Source organism: Brassica rapa, chromosome A02 (assembly GCF_000309985.2).
Source record: "Brassica rapa cultivar Chiifu-401-42 chromosome A02, CAAS_Brap_v3.01, whole genome shotgun sequence".
Taxonomy (NCBI): domain Eukaryota; kingdom Viridiplantae; phylum Streptophyta; class Magnoliopsida; order Brassicales; family Brassicaceae; genus Brassica; species Brassica rapa.
Genome location: NC_024796.2, coordinates 4577440 through 4598168, shown reverse-complemented (window position 1 = coordinate 4598168; position 20729 = coordinate 4577440). Strand labels below are relative to the sequence as shown.

The window sequence follows — 20729 nt, the reverse complement described above, 5'->3', positions numbered from 1 at the left end:
TTAAAATAAATCATTTATAAAGCTAAAAATAAAATAAAACAACTTTTAAAATAATAACCGGGAAGCCCACATTCAAGTTTACAAGACAAAAAATATTTCAAGCTTAAAATGTAATGAACAACCCCTTATCAAAACAATGAAGTTTTGTTTTTCATACGTCAACAGCACATTGCTGAGCAAGCTGGTCCTTGATCGCCGGACCGGTACCTGCTAACTGACCGGAGAATGGAATGGACGCCGGACAATTGACAAGGAGTCGATAACATTCAGATACCCACGTGCCCACTTTCCACTTAACGCAACCGTCGATCTTGATGTTTAGAAGCACCATCCCGGCGTTTATGTCTTCGTTTAGTGCTGGAGTCAGGTAAGGTTCCACTGACACGGCCGTTCCAGTCAGAACCGGCGACCACACCGTTACTTCCAGATGTCCTTGATACGTTTCCGGCAATAGATGCGCCAAAGTCACCTAATTAATCAATGGGACAAGTAAAAGGTGAATCAAATTATCAAAACATTTGTTAAGAAAATGGTTCTTAAATATTGTTTAGACAATACATTAAGATGTGTAATGTTTTGCGGTATAAACGTTAAAATATTACTGGTCAATGGATAACACATTTCACACAAACAATTGCAGTAAAACGCAAAACGATACCTCTTGGTTGCGGTACGAGGCATAGATGTCTAGGCGTTCGTACAAAATTCCGATCTTGTCGTTTGGGTTGTGAGAAGAGAGTGTGACTTGGAGATTTGAAGTTAGCAGATTTGGCTGTGAGATGTTGAACTCGTAAATGGTAACGTCTTGTAGGACAAAATCCATTTTGTGTGGGTGTAGTATGGCCCATACCAAGAAAACCACAACCGCAACCGTAACGACTAGGCCTATACATCCGTATACTATGCGTTTTGTCGCTGCGTCCACATATTTGCTGTAGTCGATCTCGCACTTTTTCTCCTTCTCCGCCATTGTAGCGTTTGGGTGCGTTCAGTGTTTTGTTAAAAAAAGATTTGTTTGTTTGGTGGGTGAAGAGATTAACCTAAACTGTAGTGGAGTTTCTGAGGGATATTTATTATGTGAAATGGGAGCAATGTGTGTTTTCGTTTGAATTCGGTTCTAATGTAAATATTAGTTAATTTTTTTCAACAAATTAAGAAACAGATGATCTGATGTACCATATGAGATATATGTTTTTGACATGATTAAATTGTTCTGGTTGGCAATATTTATAGCTAAATGATTGAATTGTCCTATTTACATTCATTATAGATCGCATAACAATATCTATCATTCCTCTTCTGAATTGCAGCCAATAATTTTAAGGTTTATTACATTTTTATATTTATTTAAAATACCTTTTTATACTTATTTGATATAAAATTTACTATCACACTTTTTCTTAATTGTTATCTCAATATGACAACGATCTGTAGAATATTTTTGAACGACTTATGGAAGATTTAGATGCCTATTAACTTATTGATGGAGTAAAATGTGAATGTTAATTGATTCACTATCAACAAATGATTATATGTATTTCTATGATTAAGTAGGGGATATTGGGCATCAGATAATTACATGAAAGTCCTTTAGCTTTGTTATCGGCCCATATAAGAATGGATAGCTATGTTCTCGGCCCAATATGCTAAACTGAAAGGCCGAAGTTTCCATCAGGAAGGAAAATTGAAAAGACGTTGTTCAGCCGCCACTGAAGTATTCGATGATGTAAGCACAAAGGAAGCTCCAAAGTGAGATTCTACAGAGGTATCTGAAGTCACTAAACACGTCAATCACAAATCCCTTTTCCTCTCTGACAATCTTTCTACTCTCTTTGTATATATATATATTCAATCTTGGATTCCATTTCCAAGAACAAAGAAAACATTATTCGAAAATACAAAACCTTCATTGTTTCGATTTTAATTGGAGCCTAAATCACTAAAATGGCAGGGATAGTATCTACGTCTAAACAAGGAAAGAGGGTGGTGGTGATCGGCGGCGGAGTCGCCGGCTCCCTCGCCGCAAAACTGCTTCAGGACGATGCTGACGTCACCCTCATAGACCCGTAAGTTCTTTTTTCTTTCAGTATCTTAAGCTCAGATCATCGTCAGGAGCTCAAATCTTGTAAAAAACCAGGAAGGAGTACTTTGAGATCACATGGGCGAGCTTGAGATCTATGGTGGAGCCTTCATTTGCTGAAAGAACAGTTATCAACCACAAGAACTACTTCAAGAAAGGCCGTGTTGTTACTTCTCCGGCGATCAACATCACGGAGACTGATGTAACGACTAAAGACGGAGCTGTGATTGGATATGATTATCTAGTGATCGCTACGGGTCACAACGACTTGCTCCCCAAAACCAGACAAGAGAAGCTCTCACAGTACCAAACAGGTAAAGACATGAATCATCATGCTTGTCAGAAACTTAAGACACAAGCTAGGTTTTGTCCAGGTCGGATCTTGGTCAAAGCCAAATGAAACATTGGCCTATGGTCTCTAATTTTTTTGAAAAAAAATACATAGACATAAAATTTTCAAATTTGTAAAAAATTTTTTATTAAATTCTTTAATACATTACCTACGGCCTCCAAAATCTCAGGGCCCGCAACTCTTTAGCAACAACTGATCTTGTTTTTGGTTACAGAATATGAGAAGATCGTATCTTCCCAATCAGTTCTGATCGTCGGTGGAGGACCGTCGGGTGTGGAGCTAGCTGCTGAGATCGCAGTTGACTTTCCGGAGAAGAAAGTCACGCTGGTGCACAAAGGACCAAGACTACTCGAGTTTGTCGGAGAAAAGGCTGCTGACAAAGCATTTGACTGGTTAGAATCAAAGAAAGTGGAAGTGATACTGAACCAGTCCGTGGATTTGAGTTCAGCTTCAGAGGGAAACAAAACATACCGTACTTCAGGAGGAGAGACTATACACGCAGATTGTCATTTCCTCTGTGTTGGGAAGCCTCTGTCTTCTCAGTGGCTGAGTGGAACCGTTTTGAAAGATAGCTTGGATGGTAAAGGAAGGGTCATGGTCGATGAGCATTTGCGGGTTAAGGATCGAAAGAATGTATTCGCCATTGGAGATATCACTAATATTCCGGTAAGTGCATTGTATCATGAAGACATAGTTAGTATCTTGTTTTGATTTTTGTGATTTTTGTAATGACAGGAGATGAAGCAAGGATATATAGCGGAGAGTCATGCTAATGTGGCTGTGAAGAACATTAAAGTGATGATGTCTGGCGGGAAAAGGAAGAGGTTGTCGACGTACAAGCCAGGGCCAGAGATTGCTATTGTGTCTTTAGGAAGGAAAGACTCGGTGGCTCAGTTTCCGTTTGTGACGGTGGTTGGTTGCCTCCCTGGTTTGATCAAGTCCAAGGATTTATTTGTAGGGAAGACTAGGAAGGCAAGAGGGCTAAGTCCTAAACTTGTACAAGGTTGAGTTCTCTAGTGTGTCTCAGAGGTTTCATCTTGGGGGAGAGATGGCTATTGTGCACATATGTAATCATGGTTGTGTTTGTTTTCTTTGTGTGTTGATCTCATTGGTTTCAGTGTGGAGTGAGTGTTGGTTTGCTTATGTTGTTTGTGTGTATTCTCGATGTATAATAATGGATTTATTTTGAGTTTTAGTTTTTCTTTTACTTATGATTTCAAATTTTCTTCCTTTAGAAAAAAAAAAACTAAACGGGAAAAATTCATATGGAAACTGATACAAGTTTTAAATGAATACAACTATATACCAAACCAATGAATAGTAGTTTGGTTGTGTTTCAAAAAAAAAAAAAAGAATAGTAGTTTGATTTTGGGTTATTGGTTTAGTGGATTTAAAAATTAAAACGAAAAATGTTTGCAAAAAAAAAAAAATCCTGTGTTATATAATTGGTGATTTTTAAATATCAGTTGAAATATGGTATTATTACTCATATATATTTATTCATAGATTTGATTTAAAATAGTTTTATTAGATTGATAAAATTCATATGTTAAAATATAAATTTGAGGAAAACCTAGATTTACAAATAATAATTAAAATTATTTATTAGCTTTAAAAATCATTAATTTCTTAAAATTATAAATCTGCTAATCTTTATTATTAAAACATAATCATTCTTATGGACCCAACCTTTCTTTTTCTAATTCTTAAATTAAATACAACTTTCTACTATATAGTTAGATTCACTATTTTAATTATGAGAAATAACATTATACTACTAAATGTGTTTACAAACAACACAATAATTAATCTTGCGATCAAACAATATAAAACATTAGATCATACCTTTCCAATAATTTTATTTATTTATTTTCTTTTAAATATTTATAAGAAGTTGAAAATAAATATAATTATTTCTGTGGGTTTAGATACTTAAAAAAATTATTTAACATAAAAAGTAATTAAATTAGTAGATTATTTTGTTTGTATTTTCATAAATACACTAAAATAAAAAATTAAAATATTACTCATCAAAAAATGTTAAAATCGATTGATATTGTAAATTAAATTTTGTTAAGAATATTTTTGCGGGTCATGATTACTCTTTAAATAATGATAAAATAATTTAGAATACAATGGGAGTAACTCTGGGTAGTATGTACCATGCATGTACATAATTTTTTTTTTTTCATGCATGTACATAATTATCCAATAAACAAACAAAATCTTACTTATTTATACCTGATCTCACCACCATCTTGAACGAAGAAAAGCTCTCGAGAATCGGCACAAAGGTGCAATGGGGCGTGTAATGGAGGAACCTCCGAATCTCATGCTGCAAGCAAGAGAGCTTCTTGCGACTCCAAACCACGAACGTCTAGAGAGTCTTGTCATTCATCTCTCAACGTGTCAAGAAACCACCGAATATCAAACGGCGCTTCCTCTCTTCATCTTCTGCACTCATAACTTCGCTAACTGCTTAACCCTAAAGCTTCTACAGATGTACCGTTCCTCTTCTTCCAACGGCGTCCTCAGATCCAAATCGATCATTCTCCTTTTAAAAACCCTAGCCGCTTATAAGTACCGCAGGTTCGACCTATCTCTCGTCGCTCTTTACGTAATCAAACCTCTTGTGATCTCTTGCTTGAGGATTACGCAAGAAGCCGAGACCAAACTCTTCAGAAGAATCGTCTCTGTCATCGCTCACGACGTTATGATGCTTGACAACGGCGGGTGGGACGAGCTCAGCGGTTTTATCGTCGAGCTCTCGAGCACCGAAGAGCCTCTAAAGGCTTTGCATGTCTTCGTGGATTTGCCTCCAGTGTACGGAAGATTCATCCACAGTTGTTTCCGGACGATCGTGGAGATAGCAGAGAAGGTGTTGCTTATGCGTGATCAACAAGGCAGAGTTGAAGATTGGAGTTTAGGTTTGCAAGCTGTTGTGAAACTTGGGATCCAAGTCTTGGATTCTGAGATGAGATTGGATATGGTGAAGGGTCTTCTTGCTCTTCTTGTCAAGGCAGCGAGTGATCTTGTGGACAAGGGTATGGAAGAGTTTCTGGTACGAGGGCTTGCTGATCTTGAGATGTTCTTGTCACAAGACAAGAAGTTGTGTAATTACAATAAGGATCAATGTGTTTTTGTGTCCGTTTTCTTGTTCAAGATCAAAGACTTGGGAACATTAACCAAAGAGGCTACGGGGAAGATCCATCGTTTGGTTAAGCCTACCCCATCACAACCACGACAAGGTCATGGAGCATGTTCTGAACGTGAATGGTTTGATCGTTTGAACAGCTTACCGCCACTTGAGATGTTAAGAATCTTTGCGTCCACTAATGTTGAAGAGAGGTTCAGAGAATTGGCAATCAGACGGCTCAACGTGTTACTCTCTGATCACATCTCCAGGGAAGAAGCAACAGGCATTTCAGTGTTGAGAGAGCTTCAGCCATTGCTCATCTCTTGCCTTTGGGAAAAAGAAGGAGTCTCTGAGAGCATGTTCAAAGTCCTTGGTGAGGTTGTCTACCACGTGTCATACGAGGTGATGAACTGCCATTTGGAGACATGGAACGGTCTACGCGACTATATTGCATCTAACAGCAAGACAGAGTTTGAGAGAGCGGTTTACATCTTCCAGTGCTTAGCAATATGGCTTGAACATGATTTTGTGGTTCCAATACTGGAGCAACTTCTCCCAGAGATAGACAAAAGGCTAAACCCACCGAGAGAGGTGTTGGTAGATAACAGTTGCTGGGTCTTGGCGTTTTTGGGTGCCTTCTGTGCCATCAATCATTTGATAGAGATGGAATGTTACGCTGGACTTGTGATGGAGATGGAAGATAAGATGGTAAATTCAGTGAGAGAGCTTGTGGAAAGAGAAATGGAAGTTGGGTTTGTGAGGAGAGCTTTCAGAGATGTGGAAAGCATCGTGAAGAAGCAAATGGAATGGTTTGGTAAGAACGAATACAAATTGATTAAGCCTCTGCTTCAGAGACTCTACCTAATCAAAGGCATGACAGTGGAAAGCAAGATGGTGTTGTGGAGAACCAACGTGTTTGTGGACAGAGGAATAGCTGACCTGGATGAACAGCAACCAGACGGTGAGATTGATTAGCCTGTTGCCGCTTAAGGGTTTTGTATAATCTGATGGTTAGTCTCAAAATAAAAAGATAGACGCTAATGTCAAATTGTATTCTTATCATTTAATAAAAATTCCTCATTGGCTATGTTAATCAACGTGTTTTCTCTCTGTTTGATCATGTCTCGAGTTTTAAAGAAAAAAAGCAATGTCTCGAGTTGAAAATTCACTTTCATTCAATCAAATTTATTTGTTGAGTTTTCTTTTTGTCTCTGTTTAACATTCTGATACTGCTACCAAGGCCCATCCATCACCAGTGGTTGATGGGCATGATTAATGTGTCTTTTAAGTACGTAATTATCACTAATATAAAAAGGTGTGTAAGGATTAGAGAAACACTTTATCTAGAGATTGGATTATTCATGTTAATGTGAAGTGACATACTCAATATCTCTCAGTTTGTGAACATTGTTCTATCTCAATATAATTGTTGTATCCTCTAGTTATGAGACATATCAAATAGTACCAGAGTGAGACTGCGCCGTGGGTATGATAAAGCATTCGAATATGTGATGGGGAAAAGTGCCAATTTCGACCCAAACTATTTCAATCGTGCCAAATACGACCCGAACAATTGATCAGTGCCAATTGATCACTGGTTGAACCAATACCGTAATTTTTTTATTAATTTTCTTGAATATTTCAGTTATATTATTAAAATATATTATGTATTATAATAAATAAGTTAAGTTCTCAGCTTCTTTCAAAAATAAAAAAGTTCATATAGTCATCTGAATCTATTAACAAAACTATTTGATGTGATTTGATATTAATTTATTAGTTTATTTTTGTTATGAATAATTTATTAAAATTTTATATTTTAGTTTTGGTTTATTTTGGATTTAAACCAAAACCTAACCGGAAATCAAACAAAAACCAGCAAGTTGGAAAAAAAAAAACGAAATCGAACCATTCAAAGGTTGAATCGCCGATCTCTCGACGGAGTCACACACCGGCGACTGCCTTTCTGCTGAAGAACCTGAATCAGAAGGACCTAAGAGGCGTGAAAGGAGGACACTTCCTTGTTCGTGAGTAACGAACGACATGTCCCGTGGTTCAGAAAAACCTGACGAATCACCGAAATGTAAGTCTCTCCACTGTCTTGGATTTGCACATCGAAACTGAAATTTTCATTCTTTTTTTTCATCTAAGGGATGAGTTTCCGTACCCTGCTCGTATCCTCCATGCTCCTCCGCGTGTTCCTGATCATCTACGGAGAATGGCAAGACGCTCACATGGAGGTCCGCTACACAGACATCGACTACACCGTCTTCTCCGACGCCGCCTCCTTGATGGCCTCCGGTGAATCTCCTTACAAGAGAACCACTTACCGTTACTCACCTCTCCTCGCGCTCCTTCTCGTCCCCAATTCAATCTTCCATCGTTCTTGGGGAAAGTTTATTTTCTCTGCTTCTGGTATGCTTCTCTCTCTCAAGCCTTAAAGATTCAACCTTTTATTCGTCTCGTTCTGAATCTGTTTATGTCCGTTAGATTTGCTGGTGGGTTTGTTTATCCGTGAGATTCTGAAACTACGTAAGGTGTCTGAGAAGGTGTGTACTGTTTCTGTAATGGTATGGCTTCTTAATCCGTTTACGTTCACAATTGGAACCAGAGGCAACTGTGAACCTATAGTTTGTGCTATGTTACTTTGGATCATCATCTCCCTAATGAAAGGTACTACTTCACACACATATGTATATATCAAGTTTGCAGCTCTTTTATCCCCTGAGAGTTCCACATTAAGGCTCCGAATAGTAGTAACATTCGGAACAACTGCCACGCGGTTCTAATAGTTACAAAAACTTATATAAATACATAGGTATATGTAGAGATTTTTGTTACTATTAACCAATGTTCTAAAAATCACTAGGCGTCTTATAGATACATAGGTACGGTTCTTTGGTTCCTTGTGTTACTATTCGAAGCCTAAATAGATCATAACAAGACATTGCAACAATGTGTGTTTACTGTGTAGGTAATTTGTCACAAGCTGCATTTTGGTACGGCCTTGTTGTGCATTTCAGGGTGTATCCTATTATCTATGCGTTACCAATCATCCTAGTCCTCGATTCCAAGTTATTTAGATCTGGTCACAAGCCTCCTCTTGAGGATTGGAATACACATACTAGCAGCACGGAGAAGAAAACATTCCACTTGAAAAGTTTGTTTTCGAGGGAGAGAATCATGTTTGGTTTGATATCCGGGGGAGTTTTTCTAGCTTGCAATGCTGTTTCCTTCTACTTTTACGGACACGAGTTCCTCCACGAGGCTCTCTTGTATCACCTCACTCGCACGGATCCAAGGCACAACTTCTCAATCTACTTTTACCACATTTATCTTCACTACGAACGTCAGTTTTCAGCTGTGGAGAAGCTTATCTCGTTTTTACCTCAGTTCACGGTACAGCTTGCTTTAGTCTTCAGCTTCTCTAAGGATCTAGTGTTCTGTATGTTTCTTCAAACCGTCGCATTCGTTGCTTTCAATAAGGTATGCACTAAAGAGTCAATGTTAATGCTAAAACCTTTTGGTTTTGATGTAGTGGTTTAATTTGGCTCTAGGTGATAACTGCGCAGTACTTTGTGTGGTTCTATTGCCTGCTACCTCTGATTCTACCATGGAGCCGTATGAAGCTGAAATGGGAAGGCTTGTTATGCATTATTCTGTGGATTGGAGCTCAGACGCATTGGCTGTTGTGGGGATACATGCTTGAGTTCAAGGGGGTTAACGTCTTTCTACAGCTGTGGATGGCGAGTTTGGTGTTTCTGGCTGCAAACACATTTGTCCTTGTCAAGATCATACAGCGACATAGATTCTCTCCTCTCTTCGGACAATATGTGTCTTCTGATGGAAAGAATGTTAAGAAACTTGACTGATACTGTTCCAAAAGCTGTCTGCTTCTTTGTTTGTTGGGTCGTTTCATATATTGAGGACCTTGGAACTATGGTTTTTGTATATGATTCTTGATCTGCAAGTTTTGTTGGTGTATCTTTTTGTTTGATATGTCTTCCAAGGCGTGGACCCAAACTTAATCCTAAGGTGCCCGTTCCGGTTGCTATCCCCACTACTAAGAGGTTGTTGAACAACAGTTGTTGAAAATGTGACCTTACTAATAATTTACAATATATCATATTTGTTAAATGATATGTTAGAATTTCAAGAGTTTACGATATATGCCTTTCAGAGAGAACTCAGTAAGGTTTTCGTGATAAATCGTTTGTTTCTGATCTAACCATGATGTTATCGTGTATCACCACATAAAAAATCATACTTCGTTAGAAAAAATATATATACATATAAACTATAATGACATGCACTTATGAATTATGATCCTTTTGGTTTTGGGACGTTCAACCAAACAACTTCTACTTGCAACAAAGTCACGAGAAATAAGAGCTGTGCAACAATGTGCACATGCACTTGAAACAACGATTGTTGTTGTAAACAATGTCTCAACCCAGAGAAAGAATGTTCGGATAGAGAGGAAAAAAACAAAGCTAGACAATGTCTCAACCAGAGAAAGAATTTTAACCGGAACTTCTAGCTCTATTGGTAAAGGACTCACGGTTGTGAATTCTGCTATCTAAGTTCGAATCTCGACCATCGAGTAATTCACATGCAGAACTCCAGCATCCGAGACCAAAGACCGTTCACGGTGATCCACATCGTGAGCAGCAAAAACTAGGTCCTTGATCGCTTGGGTCTCTAGTCTTTGATCATTTCTATGGACCAGGATACTTGGTTATAAAAAAAGAAAGTAAACAACAATGTGCCATGCACTTAAGTCTTAAAATATCACACTACCATGTAATGTGAACACATCAAGTCATCTTATCATAATTCTTGGTCGTAAGTTTCACTTTTATGATAGGTTCCATGCCCATACATGCTTCCTTTCTTAAAGAATAAAATATTTTTTGGACTAACCGATAATCCAACTGATAATAATAAATTATTTGGCTTGCTTCTGAATGTTCTTTGAATGACGTTTATATTTATGTCATTTGCTGGCTTTATCACTATACTAGCGCACTCTTGTATGATATCAAATTATTATCATAGTCGCATCACATGAAATCTCATGAACACATAAAAATAGTATTAAAGCACGAAATCATTGTTAGCAAAAAAAAAGGCACGAAAACATTAAAAAGATGCAAACAGCCCCCACAACTTCATAGATCTTCGTTATCAGTCTTGAGGAACTCTAAGAAGAGACCGCACATCGCTGTCCACGTCTCTACAAAACAAAAGAAGCATGTATTGATTATAAAACTAGAGGTTATACATAGGATATGCCAATAATACAATTAACTTACTCAAGTAACCCCGTGTATTAGTAAATCGCATCATTGGAAAACACATGAGTTTTGATCTTGGTGTCGTGAACACAAATTTTGGCGGATAATATTCTATACCAACTCGGCCAACAGTAATTTGGAATGAAGAAGAGCTTTTCTCAAGGTTAGCTTCTCCATACCACGGGACAATCACATCGTCCTCGCAACACTTTGGTACTACTTTCTCCCTGCGTGGTGGCAAATTACTATTCAAAGGCCACTTATTGTCACCTACTGATGATTCCTTCCCAAGTTGTGTACCAATAACACCCACAGTGCTCAACAGAATTTCGTCTTCGTTCCATTTCCATCTTAGTGCCCATGGCCCTTCAATGTCGTGATTCGTCAAGTAGTCGGTGATTGTGACATTAGCTGAGTAGCTACCACGAGTTTCATTCATGATGTCCCACCTTATCCTCACATATCCGTCTGGAATCTTAACTATATATACATATACGCAGACAGAAGAAAAAACATGTAAATTCATGAAACTTAAATAGCTTTTTTTTTACCATACAATGAAGAATCACAATTACAGTTAGCATTCCTACATGGGATATATCGACCCAATGAAGCCTCCACCAAAAGAAGCAAGATAGTCAGAAAGAGCAATGCGTGTTGAATATGCACACACCACATTGTTAATCCCTAGAGATAGCAACCAATCTTTAGGAAATTATCTTTGGATCTTTTAGTTTTATAAATAGGACAAGTTTTCACTTTTCACCGTATAAGTTTTACATTAGGTTTTGATAACCTTTTCCTACTATGATTGGGCAAAATATTAGGGATAATATCTTTTAGCAAAATAATAATAATAACTCTCGGGATGATAAAGTATTTTCTTTTAAAATATTTATTGATTTACTTCTAAGTGCTAATTCTGAATTTTTTTTTTGTCGAAAATTAAGTTACTTGACAAGATTTTTTCTGCTTTCGAAAAATATACATGGTATTATTGATTTATAATAAATAGTTATTTGTTGAATTTTGATATTATTTAATTAGCTCACTTTTTAGTCGGAAGACATATTAGTAATTTTGTTGACAAACTTTTATTTAATGAAAACTAGATTTTGACCCGCGCTTAGAAAGCGCGGATTTATTTTTTGAATTTAATAATTTTTATTATAAATTTTTATATAAAATAGTTTATATTGTTTGGCCATATTATTCAGAACCGAATAATCAACCCGTACCAAATTGAAAAAATGAAACCAAACTTGAACCAAAATTTATAAATAACCGAATATATCATATATATCTAGAACCAAGATAAATAGATACCTGAATTTTTAAAATACAAATTATATACCTACAAATATTAATTATATGTAATTTCTAAATAACCAAATATCTTAAATATACTATTTATAAGCTGAATTATCCAATAAAAACAAATTACTCAAAAAAAAATTTCAAATATTAAAAAAAATATCTTAATAAGTCCTCAACATTTAGTCTAAGTTTCCACTAAAAGGAACCAAAACACTAATAAGTGGTATCCACAGTCAAACCAGTAAACGCAGTCACCATATATAATCTAGTTTTAATTTAATAAAAATCTATTATTTAAAATCCTTTAAAATCTAAAACTCATATTAACTCGTGAATCTATACCAGATGACATGGTAAAAATCTAAAATAACATGATAATATTTTTTAATTTTTGATTAAATTTCTCATATAAATTTTACTAAGATATAAAATTGAATAAACTATATTTTTTTATGTTATACATTCTAGTTTATAGGTTTTATAATGACTATATTAAGATTAAATTTTTGAGTTTTAGAAATAAAATTATTATTAAGTTGAGTATAGTTGAGTTACCTATAAATGTTAAAAATAAATAATATATTTTATTTAAACATAAAAAATATTCTAAAAATGCTATAATTTTCTGAGAAAATATTTATACAAAACATTTCTCCTAATAAACCCAGTTGTAAAGGATTTTCATCACAAAAATAACCTAGGAAAGTTTTCAAAGAAAAAGCTATAATTTTGAAATATAATTAAGCTTGTTGTTGTACTGTGAAGTATTTCTCTAATCGTAATTGGAAGTTAATATGTTTTGACCGTCGAATGGTATCATGTTTTTAACTTTCTGTTAACCGTACTTGCATCATGTTTTTATGTTAATTTGGATCATAAAATATTTAATATGAATTAAATGTATGGTATTGTTCAGATTTTAATTACCAATAAATTCAAATGTTTTTATAGTAACTGCTTTTGTTAAAGAAAAATGATCGTAGGTTGTATGATTTTAAATCAATTATAAAATAATATGTTTTTTTAATAGGTTTAGTGGCACAAAAGTAATATTTCAAGGAGAAAAAGGGGTAAAATATATCAATGATTTTGAATTAATAATATTGATGTATAAATCTTTGGTGTATTATAGTAAGTTGAGTATTAAATAAGAGCATTGGTTATTTTATAGTTAGAGAAATATAAGGTAATTGATTAGTGTACAGTTAGAGAAATATAAGGTGAGACCAAAAAAATAGTTAAGTTTGGTGAATAGGTCCAATAACCTTTCATAAGTAGATTTTTTTGGACTCCTTCCCTTTTAATAGTATAGATTATAATATTATACATGATTTATATATATTCAGTTTTGTATATAATTTATGAACACCCGTTTTAAAAGTAGTTTAACTTTTTTATTTAATATATTTGTATAGTATATAAAATGGAAATTTGTAAGAATTTAGCATACGTATATTTCATTTGGTTCTAGGTGATAACAGCAGCGCAGTACTTTGTCTGGTTCTATTGCCTGTTACATTTGTTTCTACCATGGAGCCGTATGAAGCTGGAATGGGAAGCCTTGTTACGCATCATCTTGTGGATTGGAGCTCAGACACATTTGCTGTTGTGGGGATACATGCTTGAGTTCAAGGGCTTAAACGTCTTTCTACAGCTACGGATGGCGAGTTTGGTGTTTCTGGCTGCAACCACATTTTGATATCATACAATTTTCTACATTAGGAAGACTCAACTTATCTTTAAAGCTATCATACAATTTTCTACATTCACCTGGTTTTGATATAAAGCTTATGTTTACAGTATCAAAACCTATGTTGTGGCATCCCAGATTCCCAGGACTGTTTTTTAAATCAAACAAGACATTTTTGTAACATGCCTAATCCCTCATCTCCGGTTTCAAAAGTAAATGTATAGTTTCCATAATTACCTTCATAGATTGCATCGGCCGCAGGATTTTGGATGTTAATAGCATTGTCTTTTTTTTGCACCTATCATTTGTGTATCATGTCTAGGCCCACTCCACGAAAAGCATTAAGTTTAGGAGGCCATAACAGAAAAATTATACATATACTTTTCCGACAATTTCCACCAGCAATTTTTGCCCGTGTGTATATCGGAGATCTCCCGGTGGAAGAGTGGCTACATATTGACACATACAATACTGTCTGTCTCAATCTGTAATCACTTTTCTACAAGGGCATCTTCAACTACACAAGGGAAAAATTGCAAATGCAAATTTCCGAAGGAGAATATGATAATTTATCTATCATGGACTCATAAACTTAATGTTTGTCTTGACGTAAGCGTAGACATTATAGACAAATGAGAGGTGTAAAAAAAAGAACAAGAAAAATCATGTTTTGTTATCGTTCGAGGGAAATGTGATGTCAAGAACATGTGATTTGGAAGGGTTATGTATTGGGGTTTTTATTAGCATCTCTTAAAAATGTTGTTGAACAACACTTACAGCACATCACTTCTCGAAAGTGTGATCAGTCACGATATATACCTTTTAAATCGAAATTAGTAAGGTTTTGGTGATAAATCGTATGTTTCTGATATAACCAACCATATGATTATCGTGCACCACCCAAACAATCGTACTTCGTTAGAAAAATCAAAAAATGTAAATACGTCTAATGTTAATTAATTTTAACTTTTAACCGCTGACTTTAAAAAAGAAAACCTGGATGGAAAACGACGTCGTGTGGAAAAAAAAAAGAACGAGGACGTTGTTGACCCTTTGCCGCAGGTTCCCTCTCTCTGCTCGTTTCTCTTCCGGCGGCTTGAGCTCCCTGTCTCTGCCCTTCTCTTCCGTCCCTGCTCAAGGTACCGAGCTCTGTGTTCCGTACAAGGTACTTTCTCTCTCCTCTCCTCTATCCCTCTCTTGGTTTCTCTATGTCTCTCTCTAGGTTCTGATTGCTCTGCTTGTTATGATGCTTTAGAGAAAAGTTATGCCTTTGTGATACTGTTATTGGATCTCAGCTTTTGCATTGTTACAAGAACGAAATGATTGACCTTTATCGTGCTCTGTTAGTTTTTTTTTTAAATTTGCTGTTTGTTCTGTGTAAATTGTGAGCAGAAACATTAACAGTTGTTATGTGCGAGTTCGCTGTTTGGTTCTGTGGAAGATATGAACAATGTTGTATGAATGATTAGCCTACATAATAAGTTTACATCCATCTCTTAATTAGTAAAAAGGCTCGAAATTTTATACTACATTAACTTGCTTTCCCAGGAAACTTCAACAAATCTTGTAGATTCTTATTGAATTGGAACCCTCTGATAAATCATATTCTCTTAGATAGAAACTGTTTATCATTTTATGAGCACAAGGTTTCATGCTTTTAGCTTATCTTTTATTTATTTTTAATGTGCTGGTTGCAAACCAACCTAGGTCCTCGTCTACTTACAGTCGCTGACTTTTGAGGCCAATTGAATCTCTGGGCATTGTTTTGAGAGACCTCGGAGATGATGGTTTTAAGGGAAAATGATCAAGGCATCTATGTTATATGATTGATATCACTCTGAAGCCTTTTGGTGTGTGAATCCTCCCAAGTTTTCGACACCCTAATTGCATGTATGTTGAGGTACAGTTTTAGAAAACATTTCTAGATCTTGTCTTCTTGATTTATTCTCCCTTTATGTTTTGATATTTTTCTCTTGTCTTCAGATTGTTTCAGACCTGCAAAGGTGGGCGCTTTACGAGAAACTTGCAGTCTGTCGCATTAGTTCTCAGAGAATTCTCAGCACCTGCAAATGCTTTGCAAGACTACAGGAAAGATCGTGGTACTGATGATGTTCACTTGCTATTCAGACAGTGCACTAAACTACAGTCAGCCAAGTGCCTTCACGCGCGTCTCATTGTCTCCCAAGCGATCCAAAACGTCTGCGTCTCTGCTAAGCTTGTCAACCTCTACTGTTACCTCGGGAGCCTCGCGTTGGCTAGGCACGCCTTTGACAACATCCAGAACAAAGACGTTTACGCCTGGAACGCGATGATCTCTGGCTACGTCCGTTCGGGAAGCTCTTCGGAAGCTATTAAGTGTTTTAGTCTCTTCATGATGACTTCAGGACTACAGCCTGATTACCGCACTTTTCCTTCGGTCTTGAAAGCTTGTAGAAGTCTCCTTGATGGGATGAAGATTCACTGCTCGGCCTTGAAGTATGGGTTTGTCTGGGACGTCTTCGTCGCTGCGTCGTTGGTCCATCTGTACTGCAGGTACGGACCGGTGGCGAACGCGCGGAGACTCTTCGATGAGATGCCTGTGCGAGACATGGGCTCTTGGAACGCTATGATCTCAGGGTACTGTCAAAGCGGGAACGCCGAGGAGGCGTTAGCTCTCTCTAAAGAGCTGAAGGGCATGGATGCTGTTACTATCGTGAGCCTCCTCGCCGCTTGCACGGAGGCTGGAGACTTCGTTAGAGGAGTTTTGATTCATTTGTACTCGATTAAACACGGGCTTGACTCTGAGCTGTTTGTCTCCAACAAGCTTATTGATATGTACGCAGAGTCTGGTAACCTTAAAAGTTGCCAGAGGGTGTTTGATGAGATGACTGTGAGGGATTTGATTACGTGGAACTCTATGATTAAGGCTTATGAGGTGAATGAGCAGCCGGTTAGAGCGCTTAAGCTGTTTGAGGAGATGCAGTTTAACAGAATCCAACCAGATTGCCTCACTTTGATTAGTTTGGCTTCTACACTCGCGCAGTTAGGGGACGTTCGAGGTGGTAGATCAGTCCAAGGCTTCACGTTGCGGAAGGGGTGGATTTTGGAAGATGTGACCGTTGGGAACACGGTCGTTGACATGTATGCAAAGCTAGGCCTTGTGGATTCAGCGAGAGCGGTGTTTGATTATCTCCCAAGCAAAGACGTGATCTCTTGGAACACTATAATCTCTGGCTACGCTCAGAACGGTTTCGCTGCTGAAGCCATTGAGATGTATAACGAAATGGAGGAAGGAGGAGAGATGACACCTAACCAAGGGACATGGGTGAGTGTTCTCCCCGCTTGTTCTCAGTCCGGAGCCTTGCGCCAAGGCGTGAAGATCCACGGCTGGCTCTTGAAGAACGGTCTTTGTTCGGATGTTTTTATTGGAACAAGCCTTGCTGACATGTACGGAAAATGTGGACGGCTAGAGGATGCACTCTCGTTGTTCTATCAAATCCCAAGAGTCAGCTCGGTGCCATGGAACACGTTAATAGCGTGTCATGGCCTTCACGGGCATGGGGAGAAGGCAATGAAGCTGTTTAGAGAGATGCTTGACGAAGGAGTGAAGCCTGATCACATCACGTTTGTGACTCTGTTATCAGCTTGTAGCCATTCCGGATTAGTAGAAGAAGGTCGATGGTTGTTTGAGTTAATGCAAAGAGATTATAACATAGCGCCGAGCTTGAAGCATTACGGTTGTATGGTGGACTTGTTTGGCCGAGCCGGTCAGTTAGAAACCGCTTTTAACTTCATCAAAGCCATGCCGGTTCAGCCTGATGCATCCATCTGGGGAACTCTCCTCGGTGCTTGTAGAGTCCACGGAGACGTGGACTTGGGGAAGGTTGCGTCTGAGCATCTGTTCGAGGTCGAGCCTGAGCATGTTGGGTATCACGTTTTGCTCTCGAACATGTACGCTAGCGCTGGAAAATGGGAGGGGGTTGATGAGATACGTGGCAAAGGTTTGAGGAAGACACCGGGGTGGAGCTCGATGGAAGTGAACAACAGAGTGGAAGTGTTTTACACGGGGAACCAAACGCATCCCATGTACGAGGAGATCTACAAGGAGTTGAGGTCGTTGCACGAGAAGATGAAGATGATTGGGTATGTGCCGGACCATAGGTTCGTGCTGCAGGATGTTGAGGACGATGAGAAAGAGCATATACTGATGAGTCATAGCGAGAGGTTGGCTATTGCCTTTGCGCTTGTTACCACTCCTCCGAAGACGAGTATTCAGATTTTTAAGAATCTGAGGGTGTGTAGCGATTGTCATAGCGTTACTAAGTTTATATCGAGGATCACTGAGAGAGAGATCGTTGTGAGAGATTCAAACCGGTTTCATCATTTTAAAGATGGAGTCTGCTCTTGTGGTGATTACTGGTGATTAACCGGTTCCAGTCAGTATTGAACTTGGTTTTGGTTGCCTTGGATCTGCTGGAGCTAGTGCTTGCAGTGATCCAATGCAAAACTTTTCCATATGAAGCCAGAAGAAGGAAGGCTTGGTATGCATATCCTGTGGAGTGGAGCTCAGATACATGGTCTAGTTCAAGGGGTTTAACGTCTTGTAACAGCAACGGACGGCTAGTGTTTGTTGTGTCTGGCTGCAAACACCTTTGGTTTTCGTCAAATTCATATACGCCATCGATTCTCTCCTCTCTTTAGATGGTATGAAACCTCCTCTGCTCTTCGTTTGCGAGATCTCTGAGTGATACTAATTGAATGTTGTTTGCTTTTTTTTGTTTTGTGGATCATTTCATAAATTATATAACTCTCTACAATTATACAAATGTGAGAATACATCTTTAACAGATAACCATTCGTTTTGTATATAATTAGCACGAACAGTCACTTGAATAAAACAAAGAATACACATCTATTTGAAGTTTTGAACTATAGAAAAGCTTTTTTTTTTTTTATAAGACAAACTGTAAAGCTGATTGTGAAGAATTTACACAGCTTCCTAGAGAAATTAATAAAGCCACTTCCAACGCAAGTGATTATTGACAGTTCCTGACACTGTGAGGTTTAAAGGTAAATGAAGAAGTAAATACAGTGAGAAACTGAACATTTGGAACTTGTAAAGAGAACTTCTCCACCTCCATTTGGAGCTACTCCACTGGCTTTGATCACAAATTCACAATACATGCTTTTAAAGAAGTGTCCTTGTGTTTTTCAAGTTACTGCTGTACATAAGTTGGACTAAGGATTTATGCCAACAAGCCAAGCCTCATATGCTCATATGAGCTTTAGGCCTTAGATACATAGTTGTTCTATGAGGCTTTTTATTTTGAAATTGTATTTTTTTTCCTTTACAACTTTTTGAATATGCGTATGGTTGGATTTAACGTTTTAATAATCTTTATGACATTGTCCAAAGTTGAAGATGACTGCTTCTACTTCAGAAGCACCACTACATGAAACATCCCTCTATAAGATGAGTCAAAATTTAGTCATATTTATAGTAATGGTGGTTTATTTTATAAGCTAGTGACACCGGTAACGATATCAATAACATAGTGAGTTATCAGCGTGAATCGAATGACTAATGAGAGGATGAAATGAATGTTTTTTTTGTGATGATGATGTGGACGGTGTTAATAATCAATAGTAGGTGTGACATTGTGACTGAGACTTTGTAAATGACATGTCACAAATTTATGTAACGAAACCTCATATTTATCTGTGTAACAGTGATGACAAAAAGTTCTAATTTCTTTTTCCGTTTGTATTTTTTTTTTTGCAGCTCTAAAGGTATTGGATATTCAATTTCATCTTATGGTAGTTTCTATGTATGGTTAAAATTAAATAAAGATGTTGCTTGTGCATCTCTTGTTTAAGTTTTTTTTTTCTTTCTTTTGGTTGTTTCAAGGAATAATGTAATCAGTACTGCATGAGTTTTATTTTCTTTTTGATGAAATTGATTTTCATTCATACTTTGTTAATGATAACTGCTCGATCCATCTTGGACTATCGATAAGATGGTTATAACGAAAAACCATTGACCATACTGAAAAACAAATAACACAAATGAAAGGTTAGAGAAGTGGAGAACCTTTCCTGACTTATTTTTCAAAAACAATTTTTGGAAGTTTATAGTTTACCCTTAGTATCTAATAAAAATACATTAAAGTGTAAGAAGTACTCATATCTTTTGAAATATTTTTTTTCGAATACATGAATCATTGTGAAACAGAAAGAGTGTGGCATAATACATAATCAAAATCTTCAGGAGAAACAAAATCCAACTGTTGAGAAATGAAACATTTATGTATAAGTGCATAACTTTATCTTCACAAAATTGTCTATCTTAAGTGGTTGTTGTTTATTTTATCAAGGAAAAAGCAACAAGAAATACAAATTTTCAAAAATGGTGACGACTGATGACAACCGATTAAACCGAGACAAATAGAACTAAAAATAACCTTTACCCAAATCAAAACCAGAATTCCTGAATTTCCCTTATTTATTACTTTTGTTGCGATTAGAGCATACGAATAAAGACTGAGCTTATGAAAGTCACATTTGCAAAAACCAATATAGGACAGTGAATAAAAATTACCACTAACTGCTCTCTTTTATTGGTTGTTTGTTTTGACAACAAACAAAATTAACCATTTCCCGTTTGTAACATCCCGAGTTGTGATATGTGAAAAAGGCTTAAGAGAATTGATTTGGCTACCTATGTCACCAAAGTTGACTTACCTTTTCCGGAGCACATCCTGAAAGAACTCCAGAGTTAAGCGTGCTTGAGCTGGAGTAGTGGAAGGATGGGTGACCTATCGGGAAGTGATTCGCGATAGCGTGTGAGTGAGGCCAAAGCACGGGAAAAGGTCGGGTGG

The 20729-nt window shown here is 37.1% G+C and overlaps 6 protein-coding genes across 7 annotated transcripts; 4 read left to right on the top strand and 2 right to left on the bottom strand.

Moving 5' to 3' along the window:
* Positions 1-151: 151 nt before the first annotated feature.
* LOC103851746 (NDR1/HIN1-like protein 12) lies at positions 152-970 on the bottom strand. Its single transcript, XM_009128619.3, has 2 exons — positions 659-970; positions 152-469 (listed from the first exon to the last, which is right to left on the bottom strand). Exons 1-2 carry the CDS (start codon positions 968-970, stop codon positions 152-154), a joined length of 630 nt encoding a protein of 209 aa, XP_009126867.2.
* A 721-nt stretch (positions 971-1691) lies between these two features.
* LOC103851427 (apoptosis-inducing factor homolog A) lies at positions 1692-3643 on the top strand. The gene is made up of 4 exons (XM_009128280.3): positions 1692-2066; positions 2138-2394; positions 2647-3098; positions 3168-3643. Exons 1-4 carry the CDS (start codon positions 1945-1947, stop codon positions 3438-3440), a joined length of 1104 nt encoding a protein of 367 aa, XP_009126528.1. The 5' UTR covers positions 1692-1944; the 3' UTR covers positions 3441-3643.
* Positions 3552-7485, top strand: LOC103851745. The gene is made up of 2 exons (XM_009128618.2): positions 3552-3763; positions 3794-7485. The coding sequence occupies exon 2, from the start codon at positions 4732-4734 to the stop codon at positions 6541-6543; it is 1812 nt and encodes a 603-aa protein (XP_009126866.1). The 5' UTR covers positions 3552-3763; positions 3794-4731; the 3' UTR covers positions 6544-7485.
* On the top strand, positions 7437-9620 carry LOC103851426 (GPI mannosyltransferase 1). Of its 2 annotated transcripts, none has more exons than XM_009128279.2 (5): positions 7437-7651; positions 7720-7983; positions 8059-8241; positions 8543-9054; positions 9126-9620. In XM_009128279.2, exons 1-5 carry the CDS (start codon positions 7612-7614, stop codon positions 9438-9440), a joined length of 1314 nt encoding a protein of 437 aa, XP_009126527.1. In that variant the 5' UTR covers positions 7437-7611; the 3' UTR covers positions 9441-9620. The 2 variants fall into 2 exon arrangements, with proteins under 2 accessions (XP_009126527.1, XP_033139106.1); XM_033283215.1 differs by having other exon boundaries at positions 7450-7655.
* LOC103851425 lies at positions 9470-11559 on the bottom strand. Its single transcript, XM_009128278.3, has 3 exons — positions 11456-11559; positions 10884-11345; positions 9470-10804 (listed from the first exon to the last, which is right to left on the bottom strand). Exons 1-3 carry the CDS (start codon positions 11541-11543, stop codon positions 10740-10742), a joined length of 615 nt encoding a protein of 204 aa, XP_009126526.2. The 5' UTR covers positions 11544-11559; the 3' UTR covers positions 9470-10739.
* A 3283-nt stretch (positions 11560-14842) lies between these two features.
* On the top strand, positions 14843-18706 carry LOC103851424 (pentatricopeptide repeat-containing protein At4g33990). The gene is made up of 3 exons (XM_009128277.3): positions 14843-15037; positions 15580-15772; positions 15856-18706. The coding sequence occupies exons 2-3, from the start codon at positions 15765-15767 to the stop codon at positions 18272-18274; spliced, it is 2427 nt and encodes an 808-aa protein (XP_009126525.1). The 5' UTR covers positions 14843-15037; positions 15580-15764; the 3' UTR covers positions 18275-18706.
* Positions 18707-20729: the final 2023 nt, after the last annotated feature.